Source organism: Artibeus jamaicensis, unplaced genomic scaffold (genome assembly GCF_021234435.1).
Source record: "Artibeus jamaicensis isolate MK-2021 breed Jamaican fruit bat unplaced genomic scaffold, CSHL_Jam_final contig_482, whole genome shotgun sequence".
In the NCBI taxonomy this organism is placed as follows: Eukaryota; Metazoa; Chordata; class Mammalia; order Chiroptera; family Phyllostomidae; genus Artibeus; species Artibeus jamaicensis.
The window spans coordinates 13,470,445-13,498,003 of NW_026521857.1; the positions used below are offsets into that span (position 1 = coordinate 13,470,445).

The window sequence follows — 27,559 nt, forward strand, 5'->3', positions numbered from 1 at the left end:
CCTTTAATTGTAAATTTGTTTCTTGTTTTTTAAAGTGTCTTTCATTGTAGAACATCTCAGGTTTCAAATGTTCCTTCATTTAAGAGTTACATGGTCATATTTAATATACTTACCTTAATATTTTTATTTTCAGAAAATTTTTCTCCTATACAACTAGACAGCATGATGTTAAAGAACACTGACTCTGTAGAACTGGCTTTGTCATATGTTAAAACATGGTCAAAATATACCAAGGACGTTGTGTCATGGGTTGAAATAAAGCTTAACTTTGGTAAGTAGCCCTTTGGGTCGTCCGATTAACTTTGGATTGTAAAAACTGAGTTATTTGAAATGCATTTGATACAGACTATGAGAAATACGATTCCAAATTAGTAGCTTGTTTTATTGTAGTAAATCATTGTTCATTTTCTCTTCTTGAAATAAAAGACTCATCCAACAATAAATGTATTTATTGAATATTACAGTGGGGTAACCACTACATCTGGGGACACAAAGACAAACTGTGTGCTGTGTTTGACTTTAAGGAAATTATGCTTTAGTAGTGAAAAGAAATGGAATCAGATAATATGGTAAAAGGAGATAAAATCAACAATAAATGTATGAACAGAAGGTAGTGGAAACAAATAAGGAACATCTTAATAGCTAATGTTTTCCCAATGTTTATTGCTGTCAAAATGCTTTTATATCGATTTTCTCTTTTAATCCTTACCAGAACTCTGGGAAGTAGGCAAGAATCATTATCCCCTTTTTACAGCTGAGACAAATAAGATAGGCAATCTGCTTAATGTTAGGTTCCAGATTTGCCTAAAATCACATAGCAATAACTGGAAGAATATACAATTTATCCAAATCCAGTGCTCTATTTACTACATTATTTGCTTTCAATAGGGAATGCCCTTCAGAGAAATAAGCCTAGGTCCCCACTCCCCAGGTGAAGTCTAAACAAGTGTGTTTTGAAATTTTCCCAGTTGATTTTACTAATATTTACAATGAGAACCACAGCATCCCATACTTGTTTTATCTACTCATTTTCTGGTGGACACTCAGGCTGCTTCCACATCTTGGTGACTGTAAATAACACTGCAGTGAACATAGGGGTGCTTATGTTCTTTCGGATTAGTGTTTTGGGTTCCTTTGGATATATTTCCACAAGAGGAATAGTAGGGTCAAAAGGCAGATCCATTTTTAATTTTTTGAGGTATCTCCACTCTCCTTTCCACAGTGGCTGCACCAGTCTGCATTCCCTCCAACAGGACTTGAGGGTTCCTGTTTTCTACATCTTCGTCAATAATTGTTGATTTATTGGAGGTGGCCATTCTGATGGATATGGGATGGTATCTCATTGTGGTTTTAATTTGCATTTTTCTGATGACTAGTGATGTTGCACATCTTTTCATATGTCAATTGGCCATCTGTATGTCCTCTTTGGAGAAGTGTCTATTCAGGTTATTTGCCCATTTTTTAATTGGGTTGTTCATTTTTTGTTGTTTTTTGAGTTTTATAAGTTCTTTATAAATTTCGGACATTAACCCCTTATCACATGTATCAGGGTATATGTTCTCCCATTCTGTGGTTACACAATGGAATACTACTCAGCCATAAAAACAGTTTTACTTTTTGTGACAGCAGGATGGACCTAGAAAACATTATGCTAAGTGAAATAAGCCAGAGAAAGACAAATACCATATGATCTCCCTCATAATGTGGAATCTAATGAACAAGCTGAACTAACAATGCAAATTGACAGAGACTCATAGATAAAGAACAGGATGACAGCTAAGGGAATAGAGAGTAGGAGGTAGAGGAACTGAGCAACAAGGAAAAAGGTTTCCTGGACGTGGACAAGAGTGTGGTGGTTGCAGAAGGGGGAAAGAGGTGTGAGGGGACTAAACGGTAATGGCAAAAATACAGTAACAAATAAAAGATTCATAGTTTCATATCATCATGTGGAGTAGTATTTGTGATCACTTATTAATTGGAGAATTAAAATACTTTTGGAGTGTGGAGGGGATAAATAAGTTATTTTTATCTTCTGAGGCTTTCTGTGACCTTTTCAGAATTGGAGTCCAGTAGAAATATTGTCAAGTTGGCAGAGGCAACTAGAACTAACTTTGGACTACAGGTAAGTGTTCAATGAACAACTAGGGCTCTACACCAAGAGATTATTCAGATGAGCTCCTGATAGTGCCTTGCAAAATCAGAAAACCTCACAATTAACATAGAGGAGAACTTAAATGCTTAACTTTTTATTAACAGAATAAAATCCTTTTACATTGACCTGGATACCCGTTATGAAAATAACCTGGGAAATTCACAGTTTTAAATGAATGTTATCTTATTAGATACTAGTTTCTCTAATTTTCTAATTCATTATTATTAATTGTCTTCATATTTCCCCCTAGTCATATTTACAAACAGATATTGTTCTTAAAAGAGGGTGTAAGTTCAACTTTCTCTTTTTGAAGAAGTGTAGTGGAAGGTGGATCTGGAACACTAGTGCCATTTGTGCTGGAAAATTTACTTTTCAATTTTAAATTCTAGGAGTTTATGCCACTGCAGTCTGTATTTACCAGTGCCCTTACTAATGATATAGAGAGCGGTCACCTTCTACAACAAACAATTGCATCTCTCCAAGCCAACAAATTTGTACAGGTAAAAATTTATATTTATAATACACATATTTTTTTAAATAGCATACATTTAGAAAACAGCCTCTTTTTCTCTTTTCTTTTAAAATGCTCTTGATAGCCTCTACTTGAGAGGAAAAATGACATGGAAGAAAAATGGAAAGAAATAGAAGAACTTTGGAAACAGGAACAAAATAAAGTGGTTAGTACTATTATTTTTTCATATATTTTAGTGATTCTGATATTATAGTCATCCCATTTTTCCCCCTTTATTCCCCTCTGCCCTGCACACCTTTCCTACCATCATTCCTCCCCTCTTAGTTCATGTTCATGGGTCGTACATATAAGGTCTTTGTCTACTCTATTTCCCATACTATTCTTAACCTGTCCTTATCTATTTTATACGTACCATTTATGCTTCCTATTCTCTGTAACTTTTCCCGTATTCTCTCCCCTTTCCCTCCCCGCTGATAAGCTTCCACATGATCTCATTTCTGTGAATCTGTTCCTGTTCTAGTTGTTTGCTTAGTTTCTTTTTTGCTTGTTTTTGTTTTTGTAGGTTCCTTTGTTGATAGTTGTGAATTTATTGTGATTTTGCAGTTCATAGTTCTTATCTTCTTTTTTTAGATAAGTCCCTTTAACATTTCATATAATAAGGACTTGGTGATGATGAACTTCTTTAACTTGACCTTATCTGAGAAGCACTTCATCTGCCCTTCCATTCTAAATGAAAGCTTTGCTGGATAGAGCAATCTTGGATGTAGGTCCTTGCCTTTCCTGACTTGGAATACTTCTTTCCAGCCTTTGCTTGCCTGCAAGATATCTCTTGAGAAATCAAATGATAGTCTTATGGCAGGGGTGTCAATCTTAGTTTCAGCGGGGCTACATCAGCCCCTCAGTTGCCTTCAAAGGGCTGAATGGAAATTTATGAATGTGTAAATGTAACTGCTCCTTAACTACTGGTGAGGAACTTGGTGCTGCTGCTGAATAAAACAAGGTGGATCAGCCCATGAGCCTTGTATTTGCCACCTGTGTGTTATGGGAACTCATTTGTAGGTAACTGCTTTTGTCTTGCTGCTGTTAAGATTCTCTCCTTATCTTTGATCTTGGGTAATATAACTGTGATATGCCTTGGTGTGTGCTTCCTTGGGTCCAACTTGTTTGGGACTTTCTGAGCTTCCTAGACTTCCTGGAAGTCTATTTCCTTTGCCAGTTTGGGGAAGTTCTCCTTCATTATTTGTTCAAATAAGTTTTCAGTTTCTTTCTCTTCCTCTTCTCCTTCTGGTACCCCTATGATTTGGATGTTGAAACGTTTAAACTTGTCCCTGAGGTTCCTAAGCCTGTCCTCATATTTTTTTTTTATTCTTGTTTCTTCATTCTGTTCTGGTGAATGTTTATTTCTCCCTTCCACTACAAACTGTTGATTTGAGTCCCATTTTCCTCCCCTTCACTGTTGGTTCCCTGTACATTTTCTTTTATTTCACTTAGCATAGCCTTCACTTTTTTCTCTATTTTGTGACCATACTCAACCATTTCTGTGAGCATCCTGATTACCAGTGTGTTGAACTGTGCATCTGATAGGTTGGCTCTCTTTACCTCACTTAGTTGTATTTTGTCTCGAGCTTTGATTTGTTCTTTCATTTGGGCCATTTTTGTGTGTGCCTGTTACATAGTAAGGGGCAGAGCCTTAGGTGTTCATGGGGGCAGGGCAACACTTGCTGCAGCTTTGTTTGTTGTATTTAGAAAAGGGGCCAGAGAGGGAACAGTGGTGCTTGCTCAGCTCTCTAGCCAGCTTTCATTCACTTCCCCCACTACCCACAAGCAAAGTGGGCCTTTCTGGTACTGATTCCCGTGTCAGTGAGTTTGTTTACATTCTAGGACCCTGTGGTTCTCTCCAACAAACTCTCCTGTGAGGCTGGGAGTTTCTTCTGCCACCGCAACCCCCACAGAATTTTCAGTCACAGGCTTTGAGGCTCTATTTCCCCATACTGGGACCCTGGGTTGTGTGGTCTGTCTCACTCCCCAGTCCTTTTCCCCACTTTATCCACATGCAAATGTGGGACCTCACACTCTGCCAGCTGCCATGATGCCTGCCCTGGTCCTCCAGCTACTTCCTTGAGATGAGTCCTCTCCACCTGGCTGCCCATCTCTGCCCCTCCTACCAGTCTGAATGAATGTTTCTTCTTGAACTCAGTGGTTGTCGGACTTGCATACAGTTCAGTTCTCTGGCAGTTCAAGTTGTTTTTTGTTTTTAAATTTGTTGGTGTCTTTTTTTGCGTTGTATGAGGAGGCAAAGTGTATCTACCTGTGCCTCCATCTTGGCTGGAAATCTAAAATGGTTAGTACTATAATTTGTGAATATCTAAAATTATCTGTAGTACGGAAGCAACTACTCTGGGAAGACACATATATTACTCCATAGTTTTTCTAAAATGCTGTATTAACTATCTTGCTGAATATTCTAAAGAAAGGTGTAATTTAGTGTGTCTGTCTTACTTTTTTCTGTGTAGCTTGAAACAGAGACTGCTCTTCAAAAGGCAAAATTGTTATGCACACAACATCAAGATGAATATGAAGAAGCAAAATTTTCCATGTTTTGTGCAGAAGAGAAGCATCAGTCTTTGAGTGGCGCATTAGTAAAAAATGACAACAAGCAGCTAGAAAAAAATGGAAGGCTAGAAGAGGAGGCTCTTCAGAAAGTAATGATTTTTTTGTTCTTATTTGCAAAATAACAAGCTCAGTCTTGCTTCTCGAACTTCAGCATGTAGCAGGATCACCTGGAAAGCCTGTTAAGAAAGACTGCTGGGCTGTACCCCCACAGTTACTGATTCTGTAGGCCCTGAGCTAGCCCAGGACGATTTGGCATTCCTAACAAGTTCCCTGGGGATCCACACTTTGACAACCACTATGCTAAGGGACTTCAGCTTATCCTTTGAATTTATGGGTTGGTTTGTGAGAGAAGTATCTTAGATAAGGCAGTAGTTTAATATTTTCGACTTGATTCTTTAGTAAGGTCACCTTCTAGGAAACTGAGTGTATGTATACTAATTTTAATACCTGCTAACAATGCCAGGCTGAGGCTTTTGCATTTATGAAATATAATAAAGTGGACGTTTATTTTATAGGCAAGCAACATACTAATTGTAAATTTTATGTAACAACTCATTAAAGTTAAGTGCCCTTGAAACTCGAACCAAAAGAAATTATTTACCTTTAGAAATATCCTGTTTAAAACTTAAAATATTTTAGCCCTGTCTGGTGTAGCTCAGTGGCTTGAGCACCGGTCTGCAAACCAGAGGATTGAGGCTCAATTCCCAGTCAGGGCACATGCCTGGGTTGCAAGCCAGTTCCCTGCAGGTTAGTTCCCAGCAGGGGATGCACAAGAGGCAACCATACATTGGTGTTTCTCTCCCTCTCTCCTTCCCATCTAAAGATAAAAAATAAATTAATTAATTAAAAAAAACACAAAATATTTCAGAATTTTATAAAGGTTTTTCTATCATATAAATTGAGCTTTACTGCAGTAGTATTTTTTTAAGTATAGAGTATAAGGACTAATGTTGGGTTTTTTCTGTGTTATTTCTGAAGGTAGAGGAAGCAAATGAATTCTACAAAATGTGTGTGATAAATGTTGAAGAAAGACGAAATGAGCTAGAAATTATTAAAAGAGCAATTTTAAGACAATTCGAGAAACTTCTTTTCCAGTATGATCTTACCCTTAAAGCTGTAAGTAATATTTTCAATACTTTGAAGGCAAACAGAAAAAAAGTAATTATCTGTAGGGAGAGAGATGCTTGGTGTTTCATGACCAAATTAAATTCTATAATGTTTATGGAATTAAATTTCTGCAGTTAATAGAATATTTACAGTTTGAAAATAGGCTTTTAGTTTTCACTAGTGGTATATGGCTTCAGGTACCTTTTTCATCCAGGTCTCCCACTCCCACCCAAAGAACAGAGGATTTGTTTCATTAACATTCACGTCTGAGACTTTGAAATTACCTCTATACTACTGTGTATAGATTTGGTTGTCAAAGATTGGACCCCTGAAACTTCTATCAGCACTGTGAAACCTATTCTTCAAAATTAGAGTAAACTAAATAGTGAAATTGAGCCCAGTAATGTATTTTTCTTAAAGATTTTATGTATGCGTGTATTTACTTATTTTAAAGAGAGGGAAGGGAGGGGGAGAAAGAGAACCATCAGTGCTCAAGAGAAGCACTGATCAATTGCCTGCCCCCATCCAAGGGCCCAGCCCACAACCCAAGCACGTACCTTGACCAGGAACCCAACTGGCAGCCTTTAGGTTTTTGGGATGATGCCCAACCCACCGAGCCATACCAGTCAGGGTGAACCCAGTAATTTATTTGAAGACAAAACAATCCTGCCCTCAAGTGTTTTCATTTGCCTCTTTAAACTTGTTTTTGTAAAAAATTTACCAAAAAAAACACCCTTTCTTGGTTGTATCTTTTACAAGTTTTAACATGTTTAAATTTGTGTAACCACCACCACCATGATAATTGGAATTCAGAACAATTCCATCACTCCAAAAACTCTCCTCATGCTGCACCTTTGTAATCAAACTCTCCACCCACCCCTACCCACTGGAAATCTTGATCTGTGTTCCATCTCTCTAGTTTGCTCTTTTCAAAAACATAGCTTTTTAAAAAAGTGTTTTATTGATTATGCTACTACAGTTGTCCCATTTTCCCCCTTTATTCCACTCTGCCCTGCACACCCTCTCCCACCAATATTCCCCACCACCACCACACCCATCTAGTTCAAGTCTATGGGTCATACATATAAGTTCTTTGGCTTCTACATTGTCTATATCATTCTTAACCTCCCTCAATTTTCTACCTACTATCTATGCTACTTATTCTCTGTACCTTTTCCCCCTCTCTCTCCACCTTTAATAACTCCCCCACTGATAATCCTCCCTGTGACCTCCATGTTTGTGAATCTGTTCCTGTTCTAGCTGTTTCCTTAGTTTGTTTTTGTTTTAAGTGTGGTTGATAATAACTGAGTTTGCTGTCATTTTACTGTTCATTTTTTGATTTTTTATTTATTTATCTTAAGAGGGAAAGGGAAAGAGAAAGGGAGAGAAATATCAGTGTATGCTTGCCTCTCATGCGTCCCCTTCTGGGAACCCACCTTGCAACCCAGGCATGTGTCCTGACTGGGAATCAAACTGCAGTCCTTTGGTTGACAGGCCTATGCTAAATCCACTGAGCTCACGAGCCAGGGCCAGTGTTCAGATTTTTTATCTTCTTTTTGTTTTTAAATTATTTTTTAATTATTTATTTATTTAAATGATTATGCCATTACAGTTGTTCTATTCCCCCCTTCATTCCCCTCCACCCTACCCCCCGTCCCCACCATTACCCCCCTTTAGTTTATGACCATGTGTCTCAAGTTCTTTAGATTCTATATTTCCCATAATATTCTTGCCCCCCCCAACTATTTTCTATCTACTGTCTATGCTACTTATTTTCTGTATCGTCTCCTCCCTTCTCCTCCTCCCACTCCCCTGTTGCTAACCCTCCTTGAGATCTTCATTTCTATGTTTTCACTCCTGATCTAGCTGGCCTCTTAGTTTGCTTTTGTTTTAGGTGTGGTTGTTAATAACTGTGAGTTTGCTGTCCTTTCACTGTTCATGTTTTTTTAACTTCTTTTTCTTAGATAAGTCCCTTTAGCATTTCATATAATAAGGGCTTGGTGATGATGAACTCCTTGAATTTGATCTTCTCTGAGAAGCACTTTATCTGTCCTTCCATTCTAAATGAAAACTTTGCTGGATAGAGCAATCTTGGTTGTAGGTCTTTGGATTTCATGATTTGGAGTACGTCCTTCCAGCTCCTTCTTGCCTGTAAGGTCTGTTTTGCCTGTAAGGAAATCTTCTCACAGTCTGATGCGGATTCCTTTGTAGGTGGCTGTCCCCTTAGCTCTTGCTGCTTCTAGGATTCTCTCCTTCATTTTAATCTTGGCTAATATACTTATGATGTGCCTTGGTATGTTCCTCATTGGATCCAGCTGCTTTGGGACACTGAGCTTCCTGGACTTCCTGGAAGTTTATTTCCTTTGGCCCATTGGGAGAGTTCTCCTTCATTATTTGTTCAAATAAGTTTTTTATTTGTTTCTCTTTGTTGCAATTTTTTTGTTCTGTGTGCTCCTGTTACATAGTAAGAGTTGGAGCCTTACATATTCACCAGGGAGGGGCAAACACAGGTGGCTGTGCTGTGACACTGTATGTGGGGGAGGGGTCAGAGAGGGAACAGCGTTGCTTGCTCCACAATTTGCCAGATTTCAGTTACTTCCCATACTCCCCACAAGCAAAGTGGGCCCTTCTGTTGCTGGTTCCCATGTGGGTGGGCTTGTGTATGTTCCAGGACCCTGTGGGTCGCTGCACCAAACTCTCCTATGAGGCTGGGAGTTTCTCCCAGCACCTCAACCCCCACAGGTGTTTTCAGTCAGAGGTTTGAGGCTTTATTTCCCCATGCTGGCACCCTGGGTTGTGTGGTGTGTCTCGCTTCCCAGTTGTTCCTCTTGGTTTATCTGCATGCAAATGTGGGACCACCCAGTCCGCAGTTCACTGCCTTGTCTTTCCTGGTCCTCAGCCACTGCCTTGCTGAGAGTCCTCTCAGCTCGACTCCACCCCTCCTACTGGTCTGAATGAACATTTCTTCTCCAACTCCTTGGTTGTTGAATTTCCATACAGTTCAATTTTTGGCATAGCTGGTTGTTTTTGTTTTTAAATTTGTTGTTGTTGTTCTTTTGGTTGTGTGAGGAGGCACAGTGTGTCTACCTATATCTCCATCTTGGCTGGAAGTCCACACTTTTTGATTTCGTTGGTTTTTCCTTTGTAAAACAATTATGTTTGATTTGGCTTAATTTGCTTTTGTTTTTAATCACTGAAAGGAAATTTAATTTGTTCATCAAGACGTACAAGTCCTGCAGGACCTACCCCAAGGGGTGGAATTGTAACAGTTCTGTTAGATGTGGGAGAAGGATCAAAAATTTATGGAAAAGAGATTTTAAGATTGGGCTACCTATATCTGAGAATACTGTTGCTTAAGTCTTTTATTATTAAAAATACCCAGAGACATTCAGCAGATGAATTATTTATGCCCATCTATTCATTTCACTTTTCAAATTTTTAGTGATTCATATTTTTTACTAGATTCATAAGATTTATTAAAAAGTATTAAAACTGTACAGTTACCTTTAGAATCAAGAGTGTGAGTTCAGTCTACCATGAACTGAATTTTCTTATTCCAGCTGGTTACTAGGCTGCAGTTTGAATATCCTTTGTTCCTTGCAAAAGTTAGAGCACAAATAAGCTATTTTGTTAGGTGCACTTTTCAAATACACCTAACAGAATGTGATGACTCTTAGTACTCCTTGAGGGATGCCTGTCTACCTTGGAAGAGACTTCAGAGTGAATCGTAAGTCCAGCATATCCTTTGGTATATCCAGAGCGATGAGGAGAAAATATGACAGTCTTTGAAATAACATTAAGCCAGTGACATCTGGCATTCATTCACATTACCCACACAGAAGACAGGGGCATTTAAAAGTATTTCAGATCACAATCACATGGAAAACAGTATGAAATTTTCTCAGAAAACTAAAAATGGATCTGCCGTTTGACCCAGCAATTCCACTTCTAGGATTATATCTTGACAGCCCTGAAACACCACTCCAAAAGAATCTATGCACCCCAATATTAATAGCAGCACAATGTACAGTAGCCAAGTGCTAGAAGCAACCTAGGTGTGCATCAATAAATGAAATGCTCAAAAAATTATGGTACATTTACACCATGGAATTCTATGCAGCAGAAAGAGAGGCGCTCCTACCCTTTGTGAAAGCATAGATGGAACTGGAGAGCATTATGCTAAGCGAAATAAGCTAGGTGGTGAAAGACAAATACCATATGTTCTCACATTTAACAGGAACCTAATCAACAAAACAAACAAACAAACAAGCAAAGTGTAACCAAAGACACTGAAATTGAGAACAGGCTGACAGTGACCAGAGAGGAGAGGGGAGGGAATTTCAGGGGAACAGGGGAAGGGTTTGCAGGAACAAGTATAAAGGACACATGGACAATAACAACGAGGGGTGGGGGTCAAAACGGGAGAGGGGTGGGGAGGCCGTGGGGGGGGTGAGCTGGGATAGGGGTAAAAGGCAGGAAACTGCACTTGAACAACAATTAAAATAAAATAAAAATAATAATAAAAAGTATGTCAGATAATGTTATAGCTCTTAACACTCTGTAGAACCCTCCACTGTCTTCCCTTTGTACTTAAATCCAGTTAAGATGATTTAGATGGCTGCATTCCTTTCTGGCTCTACCTCTTTCAATGTGCTTCAGTCATATTGACCTTTGATCTGTTTCTTGAGTGTGAGAGGCTCTTTCCCACTCACTTTTACCCTAGGATCTTTTGTCTGGATTGGTCTTCTCCCTGGAACTTTTCATTCACAGTTTCTTAGCACTTCAAATGCTGTTTTCTCAGAAAAGCCTGTAGTAACCTAGCATGTTAAAGTACCCTTCCATAAACACATATCTGATCATATTCCATAACTTGACAAACTTATGTAATAGTATTAGCAGTTTTCAGTACCAGAAATTGTCTTATTTACTTAATTTGCTGTCTGTGTTTGATGCTCTCTCTCAAACTGTGTGAAGACTGGGATTTCATCTGTTTGCTATAATATACTGAAAATCTAGGTTTTTGTGAACATTAAATTAGTTAGTTCATGTAAAGTTCTCAGAATAGATCTGGCATGTTATAAGCTCTTGTCAGCTGCTATATTGTTGTTGTAGTTATAACTAGTATTAGTGATAGTATATTTAGACATTTGTAGATACTCAATGGAATATAATATCTTCTGAATAGAGTAAGTTCAAGACAATACCTAATTATAAAAATTGAGTGATCTAGGATACATTATACATACAAAGCATTTCTATTTTTATAGGATTAAAAATGAGAGTCACATAAGAATGTAGATAATTGCAGTCAGACCATGACAGTAAAGAGCTGGGATCCCCAAAAATTACATTTCTCTCCCAAAATTGTGAACCAGTAGGGACAAAAAATTGCATTTTTTGACTTTCCTCTTTAAAGTCATTTTGCTGGAAATGATTGCTCCTAGATATTGGATAAAACTCTCATCATCTGACCTGCACCTTGCACAATGTCAGGCAAATAGTACGCTCACGATAGTAGTCAGTGTTGTGTGCTTCACTGTATTGCCTTTCTTTTGGTGCTGTCACTTGAAACAAATGTGTGGTTTACATTGCATTCTGTATATCATAAGTTATTTTACCTTTTGTCTCCTTATCTGTGATCATAGGTAACAGTTAACCTCTTCCAAATGCAACAAGTACAGGCTGCTTCCCTTGCAAACAATTTGCAATCTTTCTGTGATAGAGCCAAACTCTATGATCCAGGCCAAGAGTATAGTAAGTTTGTCAAGGCCACAAATTCAACCGAAGAAGAAAAACTTGATGGGTGAGAATTAATGTGTAGCTGAAATTGTTTTCAAGAGAAAATCTTTATTGTTAAGTTTCTATGTGGTATAAAGTGGTGTGTTTCTTTAACATTGGCAAGATTTGGCAGATTTAACTTTAATTTTTTTCTGAATTTTAATTTAAGGTGTAACTCACTTGAGAGTAAAAGAGCTTTTCATTCCTAGAGCTCAGTTCTCTGAGATTTGGAGAATCTCAAATCTTTGGAGAATGACAAATCATAGGCATACCTATTTGAATATTTAGTACACAAATTTAGCCTACGCTTTCCACAGAGATCATACTAGAAAAGATGAGCCATAACATGAATTGACTTTACTTTTGCTACTCTTTGTTATATTGCAGCTGTAACAAGTACAGATGATTACGTTTTACTTATATCTCCTTTAGGAAGTTGAGCCATATAATGTGGTTTGTTCTTAATATTGAGTTAAACTACTCTAGTTCATGAAATTAACATTTTTCTGGAAATAGAATAAAATAGTCTGATTATTAGTCATTCTTCTCAGTGATTCACTTTACTTGGGTTTTTCTTAGGAGTGTAACTAAACCATCAACAAGTAACTCCCACAGTTCTGGATACGGACCTGCTGACTCCTTAGAGGATGCCGTGTGCCTTCCACACAGCTCCAATAAGATAGAAGAGGACAGATGCTCTACCAGTGCAGATGTAACAGGTAGTTTTCACATTAAAAACCACTACTCGTATGAAAGATCAACCTGTTTAAATGTAGTTTAATTAAAGATGTTGTGACCTTGGAATGTAAAAATTATCCCTTGAACTACAACTTTACAAAGCCTTATTCACAGTTTTAAGCACTGTACTTGTCTTAACATTGTTTGATTACAGTTAAAGAAAGTTGATTTGTCTCATTTTATATAATGTCAGTATTTTGCCATATGAGCCATCTGAGCCAAGTTGAACCTTAAGTACTTTTTTCTTAAAGGTTCTTTTGTACGGTGGTGGATGTTTGGGATGGTCAGTAACTTTGGGGGCACTGGTGGAAGCAGCGAATCCAGATCTCTGGACTCGGAATGTGTCAGCCCAGGTATAGAAATACTTAGGGTCTAGCAGTGGAAATTCAATGAAATATTAGAATGCAAAGATATGTAAAGTTACCTTATTTTTATAATGAATTAGGTCATAGAGAGCAGTATGTACATATATGTGTACAGTTAAACAGAACATTATAGTAGACTAGGTCCCTGTGTATACCTCCTTGATAACATTGCTCTATTACACCAGAAAAAAACCATCATCCTGAATTTTGTTCATAATTCCTCAGCTATTTTAAATGTTTTAGTACCTAATACTAGTTGAGCTTTGTCCTCTTCACAATAATGCATGAATGGAATCATGCTATTTTGTGACTTCTTTTTTATGTTAAATATATTTTATTGATTATGCCATTACAGTTGTTCTATTCTCCCCCTTAATTACCCTCCCCCCTGCACACCTCCTCCCCCCTCCATCCCCCCCTTTAGTTCATTACTAGGTGTCTCAAGTTCTTTAGATTCTATGTTTCCCCTATTATTCTTGCCCTCCCCCCTATCTTTTTTCTACCTACCATCTATGCAACTTATTCTCTGTATTTTCTTCCCCCCTTCTCCTTCTCCCACTCCCCTGTTGCTAATCCTCCATGTGATCTTCATTTCTATGGTTCTGCTCCTGATCTAGCTATCCTCTTAGTTTGCTTTTTTTTTTTAGGCGTGGTTGTTGATAACTGTGAGATTGCTGTCCTTTCACTGTTCATATTTTTATCTTCTTTTACTTAAATATGTCTCTTTAACATTTCATATAATAAGGGCTTGGTGATGATGAACTCCTTGAATTTGATATTATCTGAGAAGCACTTTATCTGTCCTTCCATTCTAAATGAAAGCTTTGCTGGATAGAGCAATCTTGTTTGGATTTTCTGACTTGGAATATGTCTTTCCAGCCCCTTCTTGCCTGTAAGGTGTGTTTTGAGAAACCCGCTGACAGTTTGACGGGAACTCCTTTGTAGGTGGCTGTCCCCTTATCTCTTGCTGCTTCTAGGATTCTCTCCTTCATTTTAATCTTGGCTAATATAATTATGATGTGTGTGTTTGGTGTGTTTCTTGGTGTGTTTCTTTTTGGGTCCAACTTCTTTGGGACTCCCTGTACTTCTTGGACTTTCTGGAAGTCTATTCCCTTTGCCAGACTGGGCAAGTTCTCCTTTATTATTTGTTCAAATAAGTTTTTCACTTACTCTTCCTTTTTCACTTCTGGTAGCCGTATAATTCGGATGTTGGAGCATTTAAAGATGTCCTGGAGGTTTTTAATCCTCTCCTCATTTACTTAAGTTCTTGTTTCTTCATCTTTTTCTGTTGGTCATTTTTCTTTCCTTCTGGTCCACTCCCTTCATTTGAGTCCCAGTTTCCTTTCCATTACTATTGGTTTCCTATGCATTTCCCATCATTTCACTTAGTTTGGCTTTCATATGTTCCTCTAATTGGTGACTAAAATCAACCAATTCTGTGAGCATCCTGATCACCAGTGTTTCGAACTGTGCCTCTGAAAGTTTGGCTATTTCTTGGTCCCTTAGATTTATTGGCTCTGGGGCTTTGAGTTGTTCTTGAGCCATGTTTTGATCTGTTTGTGCCTGTTACATATGAGGAGTGGAGCCTTAGTTGTTCACCAGGGCGGAGCCACCCAGGTCACTGCTTTGTGATGCAGTATGTGGGGGCATGGTCAAAGAGGGGAAATAGTGGTCCCCTCTGCTGCTTTTCACACCTGGGGCCTGTGCAGTCTCTTCTCACTGCTCACTCCTTTGTAGTTTATCTGCACGCAAATGTGTGACTTCAGTCAGCCTGCCGACTTGTGCCCTCACTGGGTTTGCCCATTGCTACCCTACACCTGGGATCTGGCCACACTGCCTGTGCCTGGGTCAGGGGATCATTACTTTGCGACTGCTCTGGTTCTGTCTCTGCCCCTCTTGTCAGTCTGGCTGAACGGTTTCTTGTTGTAGGACTTCTGTGTAGTTCAATTTTCTATGTTTTGGCTGCATTTTTTGTTACTAAAACTTTGTTGTCTTTAAACTTGGTTGTGTGAGATGGGACAGTGTTTCCACCTGCACCTTGATCTTGGTAGAAATATCTATAACATCTTTTATGTGGGTTTTTTAGGTCCATATTGATCTAAGTAACCATTTTTAATTTTATACTGTATACTTTGGATTGTATTCTCTTCTCTGAACATAACTATCATCCATCTTTTGGATTGTTTTGTAATTAATTGCAATAACAAACAGTATAGTTAACACCAATTCTTGTGCCTATGGCGACTTACTAATTTTTTTACAAATGTGCTTTAAGGTACTTTGATAATCTCCTGCTCCGTGGAGAGGCAGAGAAGGTGTTTTTGAAGGTTGCCCTCATGGCCCCAAAGAGAATAGCACGAAAGGTGATAGAGCAGGAGAAGGTAGCGCCTGAGCCCAGGGGAATTTTTCTTCTCACTTCTCCACCAAAGAGTGGTCCAGTGCTGTTCTTCTGGCAATGTACCTTCCTCCTAGGATCTTAGCAGTGTGGCAGAGAATGTTATAAGATTTAACCACAAAGTTCAAGGCATTATTTTTTAGTGCTCTACATAGTATAGAAATTAATGTAAATAAATCTCTTGAATTTAAGTTAGAAATAATTTCCATGCAGCACTGGTATTTGTAGGCTTACTTTGTATCTTCCTTTAAAACTGGCTCTGTGGGACACTCTGGAGAAGTGAGCCTAAATATTTAACTGGATATTTGTAATTATCTTTATAAAAACAGTGTGGTTCGAGAAATCCCCAGAAATTGAGAGCAGTTCTAGAGGAAACCCTAAAGTATTTGGAGTCCTATAAGACGTCGGGTAAATTAGACAAAAATGTGGAAACTGGTCACATGATAAATGGGTGAAGAGCTGAGGACACTTAGCCTGGGGAGGAGGAAGCCTGGGGCTGCAACGGCTGTCCATAGATATTGGAAATGTAAGGGTAGAGTGGGTCTGCTCACTCCTTTAGGGAGACGTATGCCCCGAGACTAGGATTTGTAGAGGCGGGTTTCTGCTCAGTAATGTAAGGAAGCCATTTTACAATTAGAATGGTTCTGAAAATGGAACGTGTGACCTCATGATCTTTCAGTCATTGGGGGCACATTCAGAGGGAAAACTCAGTGACTACCTTCCAGCCTGTTGTTCAGAGGAGTCTTTTGGGGAAGAGGTTGTCAGTTTAAATAATTTATAAAGCCCTACCTCTGAACAACGTAGACTGAAGTGAATTCTTAATTATAACCCTGTTTCTCATATCGGCAATGAGCAAATAACCCTCGCTGCCTGGTTGGGCTGCTTCTGCACATGCTCTGTGACACGTGACTGTGTCCTTTGCTGACATAGCGCATCCTCTGCTCTCGGCTCCCTGTCAGGGATCATTGTTTCTGGTGCCCAGTCTCTTTATTACTGTTGTGTGGCTGAATTTAAAGATTTTTGTGTATTTTACAAAGATTTAGGTTATATGCATTTGTTTATAGCTTAATTCAACAAGCATTTAATGACAACTTTGCTATTATGCCAGCTACTCTGTCAGATGTAGATATAAGACGTGAATGGAAAACACTCCCTGTCTTGGAGAGCTTACAGTCTCCAACACTGACTGTCAAAAATGGACAATTAAGGTCTCATTGGGACGTGTGAGCATCACTTTTACATTTGTCAGGAAGAGTCAGTTTGCGTTAAATTTTCTTTGGTTCCCAGGAATAAATATCAGAATTTCTTGTATCCAAAGTCTGAGAATGGAAGCAGGTTTTTTACATTGTAGCTAATAAAATTTATGACTATATTATTCAAAAGATGTTACCTTTTTAAAAAATTCTACAGTTCATGGTCAAGTAATTATATTCATAATTTCTTTTAGGAGACTTTCACCAAAAACTTCCACAAACTCCATCCAACGGAACAATGTCTTCTGCGGACGATCTGGATGAAAGAGAGCCACCTTCCCCTTCAGAAGGTGGGATGACACCTTCTAACTTAAATTCAAGAGATTTATTTACATTAATTTCTATATTATGTAGAACACTACATAGGGTTCTACACTCTGAATATCCCTGAATCAAGCTCTCATTAAGCCAATTGAATCAGTAGCACTGCATGGTATTAGGAAAACAGTATAATTCAAAAAATTACTTTGCTATGTATTAAACAAAAAGCATTATAATGATACATATGTCCAATATATTCTAATAAATTATGTACAAGTATGGGTTGATAATATATTAATGAAATGCTACAAATACAAATATAAGCAGCAAAACTGTTAGATCTAAAATGTGTTAGCATGAAGCGCTGGCCATTGTGGCTCAGGTTGATTGGAGCATCTGCGTATACACCAGAAGTTTGTGGGTTCAATTCCGAGTCAGTGCACATGCCTAAGCTCTAGGTTCAGTCCCTGGTCAGAGTGCATATGGGAGGCAACCAACTGATGTTTCTGTTCTCTCTCCTTTCTTCTCTGTCTAAAATCAGTAAATATCTTTTAAAAAATAAAATGAAAAATAAAAATGTATTAGCATGGTGATAAAATAGACTAGACATTTTGATCTTTCATGAACCTAACATAGTGACTTAAGTGTTAAAAGGGTTGCCATGCATGAGCAATTCTGAGAAATCTTCTTCAAAAGAAACAGAGCAAGGAGCTAGGCAAGAAGATGAAAAAAGTATACTTCTTGAGGACAAGGAAAGCTGTAGTTGTCGAAGGATATAAAAGAGAAGTCTGTTACCATAATGACTTGAATTAGACTCATAGAAATTAGTTTTTTTACACTTGAAATTTCCAGATAGCTATTTTGGCATCATCTCCTAAAATAATACGGAACATTTGCCTTCCAGCAGGATATTCATATATTACTAGCTAGTATTACCTAGGATTTTATAATGACTTAAGAATAGCTTTATCCTTAATGTGGGTAATGCTGATGACACAGTAACCTGATACAGCTAATTTTCTTTGAAGCTTTTATAAAGGGGGCATTTTCTAAGAATGTAATGCCACCTACGTAACGCCTCAGCTCAGCAACGGGCATATTAATGGTAGGGTTACCGTTCTGATCCTGAAAACATGACGTATTATTTTAGAAGTATCTTAACTGGTTGAGTGGTGACTTTTACTCATCCCTAAAATGTTTGATCAGCGTGTGCCTTATAAGAGATTTCTAAATTAGATCTTTTTTTGGATGTTACCAATTCAGAATAATAGCTTCTTGTAATATAGAATGATTACAAAGTCTAAAGATTTTTAAAACTATACTATATTGTGGAAAAAGTTTGTCATCTTATGATTCTTATGTAAATATTTCTATTACAAGTACCCAATTCAGTTGGGATATGCAAGAAAACATTGATGTCAAAGGCAGCTCTCACTCACAAGTTTCGCAAATGGAGATTCCCCTCAAAATGTCGGAATTGTGAAGGCATCGTAGGATTCCGGGGTGTTGAATGTGAAGAGGTAAGATTTTTCTAGAATTAACATTAGCCCCTTAAACTTTTTGTTTTATACTATTTTGTTATTACTGTAACCACAGTGCACCTTCTACAGTTTTATATTTCATTTTGCTATTAAATGTATTTCAGACACAGCAGGTATACCTTTTAAACGCATTTTTGTTGCATTGCCACTCTGTGTCCAGTTTTTCCATAATTGAACCAGCTTTAAACTATTATTATTATTTTTTTTAGTGTCTGCTTGTTTGTCATCGGAAGTGTTTAGGAAATTTAGTCATTATTTGTGGCCATCAAAAACTTCAGGGTAAAACACACTTATTTGGAGTAAAATTCATGCAAGTTGCAAGAAAAGAACTAGATGGCATCCCTTGTATACTCAAAATATGTGTCTCAGAGATTGAAAGTAGAGCCTTGTGTCTGCAGGTACGTTGGAAATCTTAAAATCAAAGTTTTAAACATACATCCTTGCGTGATTTATTCTCATGATAAGAAGACTTTAAAGGAAAACAGTGCTCTCAATGTTTAATAAGTCACTGATTTTATTTAGATTTGTTTGGAAAATATTACCTTACTTCACCCAAGTTTTTTCTAAAGTGTTAATAAAAATTGAAGTAGACACATCCAATATATTTAGATGTCCACATTTAGCTGTTGTACTAAAGCAGAATTTTACAATATTTCCCCCCTTTTCTCTCAAGGGTATCTACCACGTCTCTGGGAATAAAATAAAAATGAAAAAACTCTGTCGAGCTTTGGAACATGGAATGCACTTGGTAGACATTTCAGAATTTAGTTCACATGACATCTGTGACGTCTTGAAATTTTATCTTGGACAGGTAAAAGTTTTACCCTTGAAACCTACTGTTACCTAGAAGACAGCAAAAATGATTTATGTTTTGCTGATTACATTTGCTCCACATATTTTCATCGACATAGACCATATTAATTTTTTTCTTCTTAACGTGTATCAAAATGTACATAAAAATATGTAAAGTGTACAGACAAACACATTTTCCATCACCTTAAGGAAATAGAACATTACTATATTTTTTAAAAGGTTTTGTGTGCCTCTCCCCATTGCGGCCTGTAACCCCACCCCAGTAATCTTTGTGTAACCGTGTTAGTAATTCCCTCTTTTTTTTTAACATACCTGTTGTGGGTTCCTGAACAGTTTATCATTAAGTTTTAGGAAGCTAAGCAGAAAGCATAGAATCTCACTATGTAAGGGAAGGCTATTGATTCAGTAAGAACAGTGTGTTGGAGGACTTCCGCCAAGATGGAGGCATAGGTGGAAACACTTTACCTTCTCACACAACCAAGTTTAAAAACAACAAAGTTTTAGCCAGAAAAACGCAGCCAAACCACAGAAAATCGAACTGTATGGAAGTCTGACAATAATGAACCCTTCAGCCAAACCGGTAAGAGGGGTAGCGCCAACATCAGAGCGGGATCTGGCAGTAAAGACCCCCCAGACTGACCCAGGACCTCAACCCAGGTGCGCCAGCAGCTGTGGGCGGATCCCAGGTGTGGAGTAGCAGGCGGTACCACTGAGGGCGAAATGGCAGCAGACCCACTGAGGGCTGACCACAGTCACACATTTGCACACAGATAAACCGTAAACCGGTGAAGGAGCGAGCAGTGAGATGGCCCTCACAGGCCCCAGCTGCGGGAAGCACAGAGGGAACTGCCATTGTCCCTTTCTGACCCCGCCCCCACATACAGTGTCACAAACCAGCAGCCTGGGTGGCCCCTCCCTGGTGAACAACTAAGGCTCCCCTCCTCATAAGTAACAGGCATGAACAGATGAAAATATGGCTCAAGAAGAACTCAGAGCCCCACAGCCAATAAATCTCAGGGACCAAGATATAGCCAAACTTTCAGAGGCACAGTTCAAAACACTGGTGATCAGGATGCTCACAGAACTGGTTGATTTTAGTCACAAATTATAGGAGCATATGAAGGCTAAACTAATTGAAATGAAGGGAATTGCACAGGAAACCAATAGTCATGAAGAGGAATCTGGGATTCAAATCAAGGGATTTGAACCAGAAGGAAGAAAATAATGGCCAAACAGGAAAATATGAAGAAACAAGAACTCAAATAAATGAAGAGAGGCTTAGCAACCTCCAGGACATCTTTAAACGTTCCAACATCCGAATTATAGGGGTACCCGAAGGGAAAGCGGAACAGCCATGAGTAGAAAACTTATTTGAACAAACAATAAAGGAGAACTTCCCCAACTAGGCAAAGGAAATAGACTTTCAGAAAGTCCAGGAAGCTCAGAGAGTCCCAAAGAAGGTGGACCCAAAGAGGAACACACCAAGGCACATCATCATTACATTAGCCAAGATTATAATGAAGGAGAGAATCCTAGAAGCAGCAAGAGATAAGAGGACAGTGGCCTACAAAGGTGGTCCCATCATACTGTCAGCAGATTTCTCAGAAGAGATCTTACAGGCAAGAAGGGGCTGGAAAGAAGTATTCCAAGTCAGGAAATACAAAGACCTACATCCAATGTTGCTCTACCCAGCAAAGCTTTCATTTAGAATGGAAGGACAGATAAAGTGCTTCCCATATGTGGTCAAGTTAAAGGAGTTCATCATAACCAAACCCTATTATATGAAATGTGTAAGGGACTTATCTAAGAAAAAGAAGATGAAAAAGATGAACAGTAAAAGGACAGCAAATTCAGTTATTAACAAGCACACCTAAAACAAAAGCAAACTAAGAGGACAGCTAGATCAGGAGTGAACCATAGAAATGAAAATCACATGGAGGATTAGCAACAGGGAGTAAGAGAAGGAGAAGAGGGGAGAAGGTACAGAAAACATGTAGCATAGATGGTAGGTAGAAAATAGATACGGGGGAGGGCAAGAATAGCAGGGGAAATATAGAATCTAAAAAACTTGAGACAGCTGGTCATAAACGAAAGAGGGTAATGGTGGGGGAGGGGGTGTGCAGAGTAGAGGGGAAAGAAGGGGGGAATAGAACAACTGTAATAAAATAATCAATAAAATATATTTTAAAAATAAGGAAAAAATAAACTGTGTTGTTCATAGTCCAGTTTTATCTTCATTGGTATTTGTAAAATAGCTGCTTTGGGAGGTCACTGGGCAAGGTTATGAATGTGCCCCCCAAGTTCACCACACGTGGGGTGTCAGGCAAGACTATCCTATAAGCTGCGCACTGGAAGTTCAGCAGGAATAGGGTCCGGGAGTGGGCTGCTGGGTGTTTTCTCTTTCTGTGCTCACTGTGAACCTGCAGTTGCAGAATTAAGTCCACAGAAAACACTTCAGTGGGGTGAAAGAAGTGGCCTTCATGGCTTCAAGGAGCAGCTCTTGGAAGGGTCATTGGAACCATCAGCACATTGGCATGATGAGCCAAGAATTAAAAATGACCTGGGCCAAGCCCAGCTGCCTTGTGTCCCCTGGTGAAAACGAAGAGACAGTTGCAGAGGTGACCACAGTCCTTAACATGTTGCTCTCCAGTGTTGTGTTCTCCAGCTGTTATCCTGGGACCTTTCCTCTCCACGCTCTTCTCATTTGTGAGGAAACGCCTTGTTCTGAATTGGTTTATTCTACTGGTTTAGTCATGCCCATCTCCTGAGCGAGGCGGAGTAAGAGTACATACTGGGTTGGCCAAAAAGTCCATTTAGTCTTTGCCATGAAAGACACATTTTTCATTTTTCACCAATGCCTTGATTGGTCTGGATACTTTGAGTATGTCAGCTGTCTCCTGGGTGGTATAACGTTGCTTATTCTCAGCGTGTCGGTTTGATCACTATCAACCTCAGCGAGTCTAACTGACTGTGGAGCATCGTCCAGTGAGAACTCCGCAGCCCGAAACTGAGCGAACCGCTATTGACACATTCCATCAGGCCCAGTACCTTCCCATATACAGCACTAACCTTTGTTTGTTTGCTTTTGCCTTTCTTGAAATAATAAGGCCTAGTACACTGAAATGTTGTGTATTTTCTTCCATGTTCAGTATTAAAATGGCCACACAAAAATTCACCAATTTTGATAAATTTTTTTAAACACATGCTGGTAGGACAGCTGTCACAATACAATCTAACAAAAGTGTGTCAAATGAAGTTAAAGACAACTAAGCACTACTGGAGCCATGTTACGGAAAAAAACAAATGAACTTTTTGGCCAATCCAGTACTTGAAAACTCATTTATCTGTCTTTACTCTGTTTTCTTGTTGGGAATGGAAGAGTGTGGATGGCGTGGGAGATCATAGTATTCTAGGCTGGAAGTTACTTTTCTTCAGAATTTTGAAGGTATTTTTCTTGTTCTCTTTGAAGCCTCAGATCCTCCTCATTCTTCACTGTACGTGGCCTATTTTTCCTCTCTGAAAGCTTGTAGAAACTTCTTTTCTCCCTACTCTAAGATTTTGCAGTAAGGAGCCTTGATGTGGGTGTTTGCTCTGTCCCAGGCCCTCTGTGAGCTCCATCATTCTCCTTACTCGTCCTTCAGTTCTTGGAACTTTTCATTGCTCACTTTCTCCCTCTGTTTTCTTTCTGAAACTTCTCTTTGGATACTCGATCAGTTGAACTGGTTCTGTAGTTCCTTTTTTTCTACTGTTCATTATTTCTGGTTTTGTTTTCTTTAAACATTTTCTAAGATTCCCTAAGTTTTTCTTTTATCCCTACCATAACTATTTCATTTCTAAGGTCGCGTTTACATTTCTAGGAACTCTGGTTCTCTCTCTCCTGGGGCATTCTTTCTTTTCTAATGAATACAGTATATTACCCAGTGGAAGATAGTCATGGCTTTTTTAAAGAGGGTGTTTCCTCTGCTTAGCCTCTTGCCCTATCTAGTATAAATATAATGTGTGCCCCATGTATGGTGTTAAAGTTTCTAGTAGCCACATAAAAAGAGAAAACAGGTGAAGTTAGTTTTAATATTTTATTTAACATTGAAAATATCTGTGCATGTAATCAATATTTTGAAATTGTTAATGGGCTCTTTTACTTTTTGTTGTTATTGTTACAGAGTCTTTAAAATGTGGTGTGTGTTTTTCATTTGAAGCACATGTCAGTTTGGACTGGCCATGATTCCACTGCTCAGTGGAGCCCAGTGCAGCTGGTGGCCTGCATTTAGTCAGTATGGTTACAGACCTTCAAGTTGTTTTTTTCTACCTGTTTTGATTTGTCTTCCTGGGTCATCTGCTTAAATGAAAGAGTTGGGAGTTGAAATACCTTAGGAAGCTTTTGGATATAAGAAGGCTTTGAAGATTTGAGCTTTACTGTGATATGATCTAGGTGGGATGTTTGGGAAACACCTGATGTCTGTATCTCTGGGTCTGTTCTTAGGCTGATCATTACCCCAGAGAAGGGCCTTTTCCTGCCCAGAGGTGTGGTGCCAGGCTTTGAGAGCCAAGCAGGGTGAGGAGGCTCTGGGATCCCTGCATTCAGCATGCATACATCTACTAAATTCCTGTCTTTAGCTAGTTGCTCACTTGTCTCTTGTGCTTCATTTTGCCCATCCAGAGAACCCTCAGTTTTACACTGCACAGAGAAGAAATGTCCAGGCTTCTGAGCCAGAGGTTGCTCAGGAGCATGGGATGGAGACAGGGATCTAGAGAGCAAATGCTTCTTGGACAGCCCACCCTCTTTCAGAATTAGAGGACCTCATGCTGCCCTTGGGTCTGCTTAGCATCCTGTTAACCATGTTGGGTTTCAGTTGGAATTGCAGCTTTCTCAGGCCTGTTAAGTCAGCACTTGTTATCTGCTCTTCAGCTACAAATGTTGGACCTACTTTGTTAGCCCAGGAAACTGGTGGTATCTCTATAGTGATATTTTACAGGATTCTCAAGTGGAAATTGGAAACCAATTACCTTTGAATGACTGTAAATTTCAGTCAGTCATCCTTTATCTCTTTTAGCCAGTCAGGGAGAGGAAATGAATGTGGTCCAATACTGTCAGGCCTTATCCTGTCTTGGGAATTCTACATGACCAAGACTTGGGTGTGGGAAGCCACACTCAAATTTATAGGATTTGAATCAGATTCACGTTACAGATCACATCTGTAGCAAATGTATGTACATTTCTAAATGTACATGTTGACCTTAAGTCTTGTTACTCTAAAGGTACATGCTAAACCATTCAGTAGCTCTTACAGAATATTAATGAGGGGAAAGGACAGAATAATATTTCTAACGTGACCTTATTTCTTTAGCTCCCAGAGCCCTTTATCTTATTCCGATTGTACAACGAATTCATAGACCTTGCCAAAGAGATACAACATGCAAATGAAGAACGAGAGACAGAAAAGGATGGTCTCGAAGACAAAAAATGGCCAAGTACAAGTATAGAAATAAATCGAATTCTCCTAAAGAGCAAGGACCTTCTGAGACAATTGCCAGCATCCAATTTTAACAGTCTTCATTACCTCATCATGCATCTTAAGCGGTAAGAACTTTGTATAAGAAGAGCATCCGTTAGTAGATAGATAATTGATCAGTTTTTATTCATTTGCTTTTTGACTGTAGTAAGAGACACATAATTACCATCAGTGTCATTTTTATTATTTTAAAAAATATTTTATTTCTTTATTTCTAGAGAGAGGGGAAGGGAAGGAGAAAGTGAGAGAAACATCAATGTGTGGCTGCCCCTCACACATCCCTCACTGGGGACCTGGCCTGCAATCCAGGCATATGCCCTGACTGGGAATCAAACCAGTGACCTTTTGCTTTGCAGGCCAGTCAGTACTCAATCCACTGAACCACCCTAGCCAGGGCTTTAGTCATTTTTAAAAGTACAGCTTAGTAGTATTAAGTACATTCACATTGTTGTGCTATTATTTTTAAATGAGCCTTTCATTTCTAATATGTGTGAGGGAAAGGGAGATAAAGAATGTGTTCATGCAGCCAATAGCTTTCCCTCGGTGCCTCCTAGGTGCCAGACTCTGCATGGGAAAGCAAGAATGAAAACATAGAGTTCTTGTGATCTCTTCTGCTTGTCAGTTTGCGGGGCAGACCTGCAGACAAGTGCAGAGCAGTGTCATTCATGTTCTAATGGAGCCATGTACCGCATGCAGAGGCAGAGAGGGGAGGGGGAGGCTCCCAGATCAGAGAAGGATGTCCTGAGCCAGGCTTGAAGAACTAAGTAAATAGTGGTTCAGCAACAGAGAATGTGCAGAAGAGCATTCCTGGCAGGGTAACAGACACAGAGACATAAGGAATCATCTTGCCTTTGGGAAGAATAAGTAATTTGGTCAGGCTCGGCTATAACACGCAGTAGCAGGGGTGAGCTAGGTAGAGGCCTGGTAAAGAAAATCTTCCACATCTGGCAGATGACTTGACCGTCTTGCTTCTGTACGCACTAAAGAATTCTGAGCCAGGAATTTCCCATGCTTAGATGTGCCTGTTAGATGTTTCTGGCAGCAGTATGGAGAATGGTCTGGAGGAAGGACCTTCACTGCAGTTCAGATTTCCTTGAATAGCCATAGGAATAAAGGGTGATGAGAGCTGGAAGTAAGGCCACAGCAGTGGGGGTGACAGGAGAGCAGAGAGATCCTTAGGAAGTGCCATCAGCTCGGCCTGAAGACTAGCTGTGAGCAATGAGAGAGAATTTGACAACAGTTTTGGAGTTTCCAGCCTAGAGACCTACAGCTTTGGGGGTTGTGTTTTTATTTTTTGTTTTTAATTTCCACTGGTAAAACTCTAGAAGTCCCTTCTACTTACTTAAAGGATATCCTGATACTATAAAACTCAACTTGGTATGTGGTCAACATTTAATCAAATGAATACATTCTTTTCTTGGACTTTTGTAGCTCGATTTTTCTGCACCCTTCCCCACCCATAGTTAACTATGATCAAGGAAGTCTAACAGGCAAATCTCATAGAGCTTGATGTGTTCTACTCTGCAGAGTCGTTGATCATTCGGATGAAAACAAGATGAACTCCAAAGACTTGGGGGTGATATTTGGACCAAGCCTCATTAGGCCAAGGCCCACAACTGCTCCTGTGACCATCTCCTCTCTCACTGAATACTCAAACCAAGCGCGGCTGGTAGAGTTCCTCATTACCTACTCCCAGAAGATCTTTGATGGCTCTCTGCAGCCACAAGACGTAGCTATGTGTAGTACAGGCGACGTTTCACCGCAGGTGGATCAAGGCTGCCATCCAAAGCCTCTACTATCCCCAGAAGATAGAGACACAGAACATTTGACGAAGTCACTCTTTTTCTCCTCAAAGGAAGTGAGTTTTGTTTGTCCTTTATGGAATTGTGGTGGAACTTTGTAATGTTCATGTTAAGTTAAAAACCTTTGAACTGCTTCTTGTGAAGTATGTTTTGCTTCAAGTTTAAAACTTCTCTCCCGCCCACAGGATATGCACAGTGCAGACGGTGAGAACAAAACTCTTGAACCAGTTGCCTCGTTTGAGGAATCGGAAGGAAAGCAGGATGCATCAGAAGAGTGGGATGCGTGTCTCATTGGTGAGTGGTCGTGTGCCATGCCTGTTTGCTGACCTAAAACTATGTCAGTGAACCATGATTAAAAGCCAAAACATTTAGAATCCTACAATTTCTAATGTTTAATGCTTTACTTGTCACCTGCCTTTAACACATTAAGCATGTGTATGTGTATGTATCTCTTTATTTGCTTGTTTCTTGACTTCAGTTACTTTATTCACTGATCATTTTAGTTGCAGTGATTGGTGACTATCAAGCTGGTGGAAAATCTTCCATTTATTACTGTAATGCTATACATTCCCAGAGCTGACTTCCACTTTTTAAAATTTCAGGCATACATGTTAAATTTAATGTGTAATCAAACAGCAGTGACATAGCCTGACCGGGTCTAGAAAGTAGGGGAGCTAAGTTTCATTAAGTTCCTGCCTGCTCTCTGCTAAGCACTGTGCTTATTGTTTTGATTTCATTTATCTGATTTAATCTTCATAA

General features: G+C 39.1%; 1 protein-coding gene across 1 annotated transcript in view; it reads left to right on the top strand.

Annotated features, from left to right (window-relative positions):
• Positions 1-27,559, top strand: part of LOC128627891 (rho GTPase-activating protein 29-like) — a 35,001-nt gene that overhangs the window by 4,530 nt on the left and 2,912 nt on the right. The window contains exons 2-17 of the mRNA XM_053668230.1: positions 134-271; positions 2,058-2,122; positions 2,542-2,652; positions 2,749-2,829; positions 5,138-5,326; positions 6,216-6,353; positions 11,990-12,147; positions 12,702-12,844; positions 13,112-13,213; positions 17,068-17,163; positions 18,515-18,654; positions 18,885-19,073; positions 19,349-19,486; positions 24,834-25,066; positions 26,526-26,856; positions 26,986-27,094. Of these exons, the coding sequence (XP_053524205.1) occupies positions 134-271; positions 2,058-2,122; positions 2,542-2,652; positions 2,749-2,829; positions 5,138-5,326; positions 6,216-6,353; positions 11,990-12,147; positions 12,702-12,844; positions 13,112-13,213; positions 17,068-17,163; positions 18,515-18,654; positions 18,885-19,073; positions 19,349-19,486; positions 24,834-25,066; positions 26,526-26,856; positions 26,986-27,094 (2,361 nt within the window). The remainder of the gene's footprint in view (positions 1-133; positions 272-2,057; positions 2,123-2,541; positions 2,653-2,748; positions 2,830-5,137; positions 5,327-6,215; positions 6,354-11,989; positions 12,148-12,701; positions 12,845-13,111; positions 13,214-17,067; positions 17,164-18,514; positions 18,655-18,884; positions 19,074-19,348; positions 19,487-24,833; positions 25,067-26,525; positions 26,857-26,985; positions 27,095-27,559) is intronic.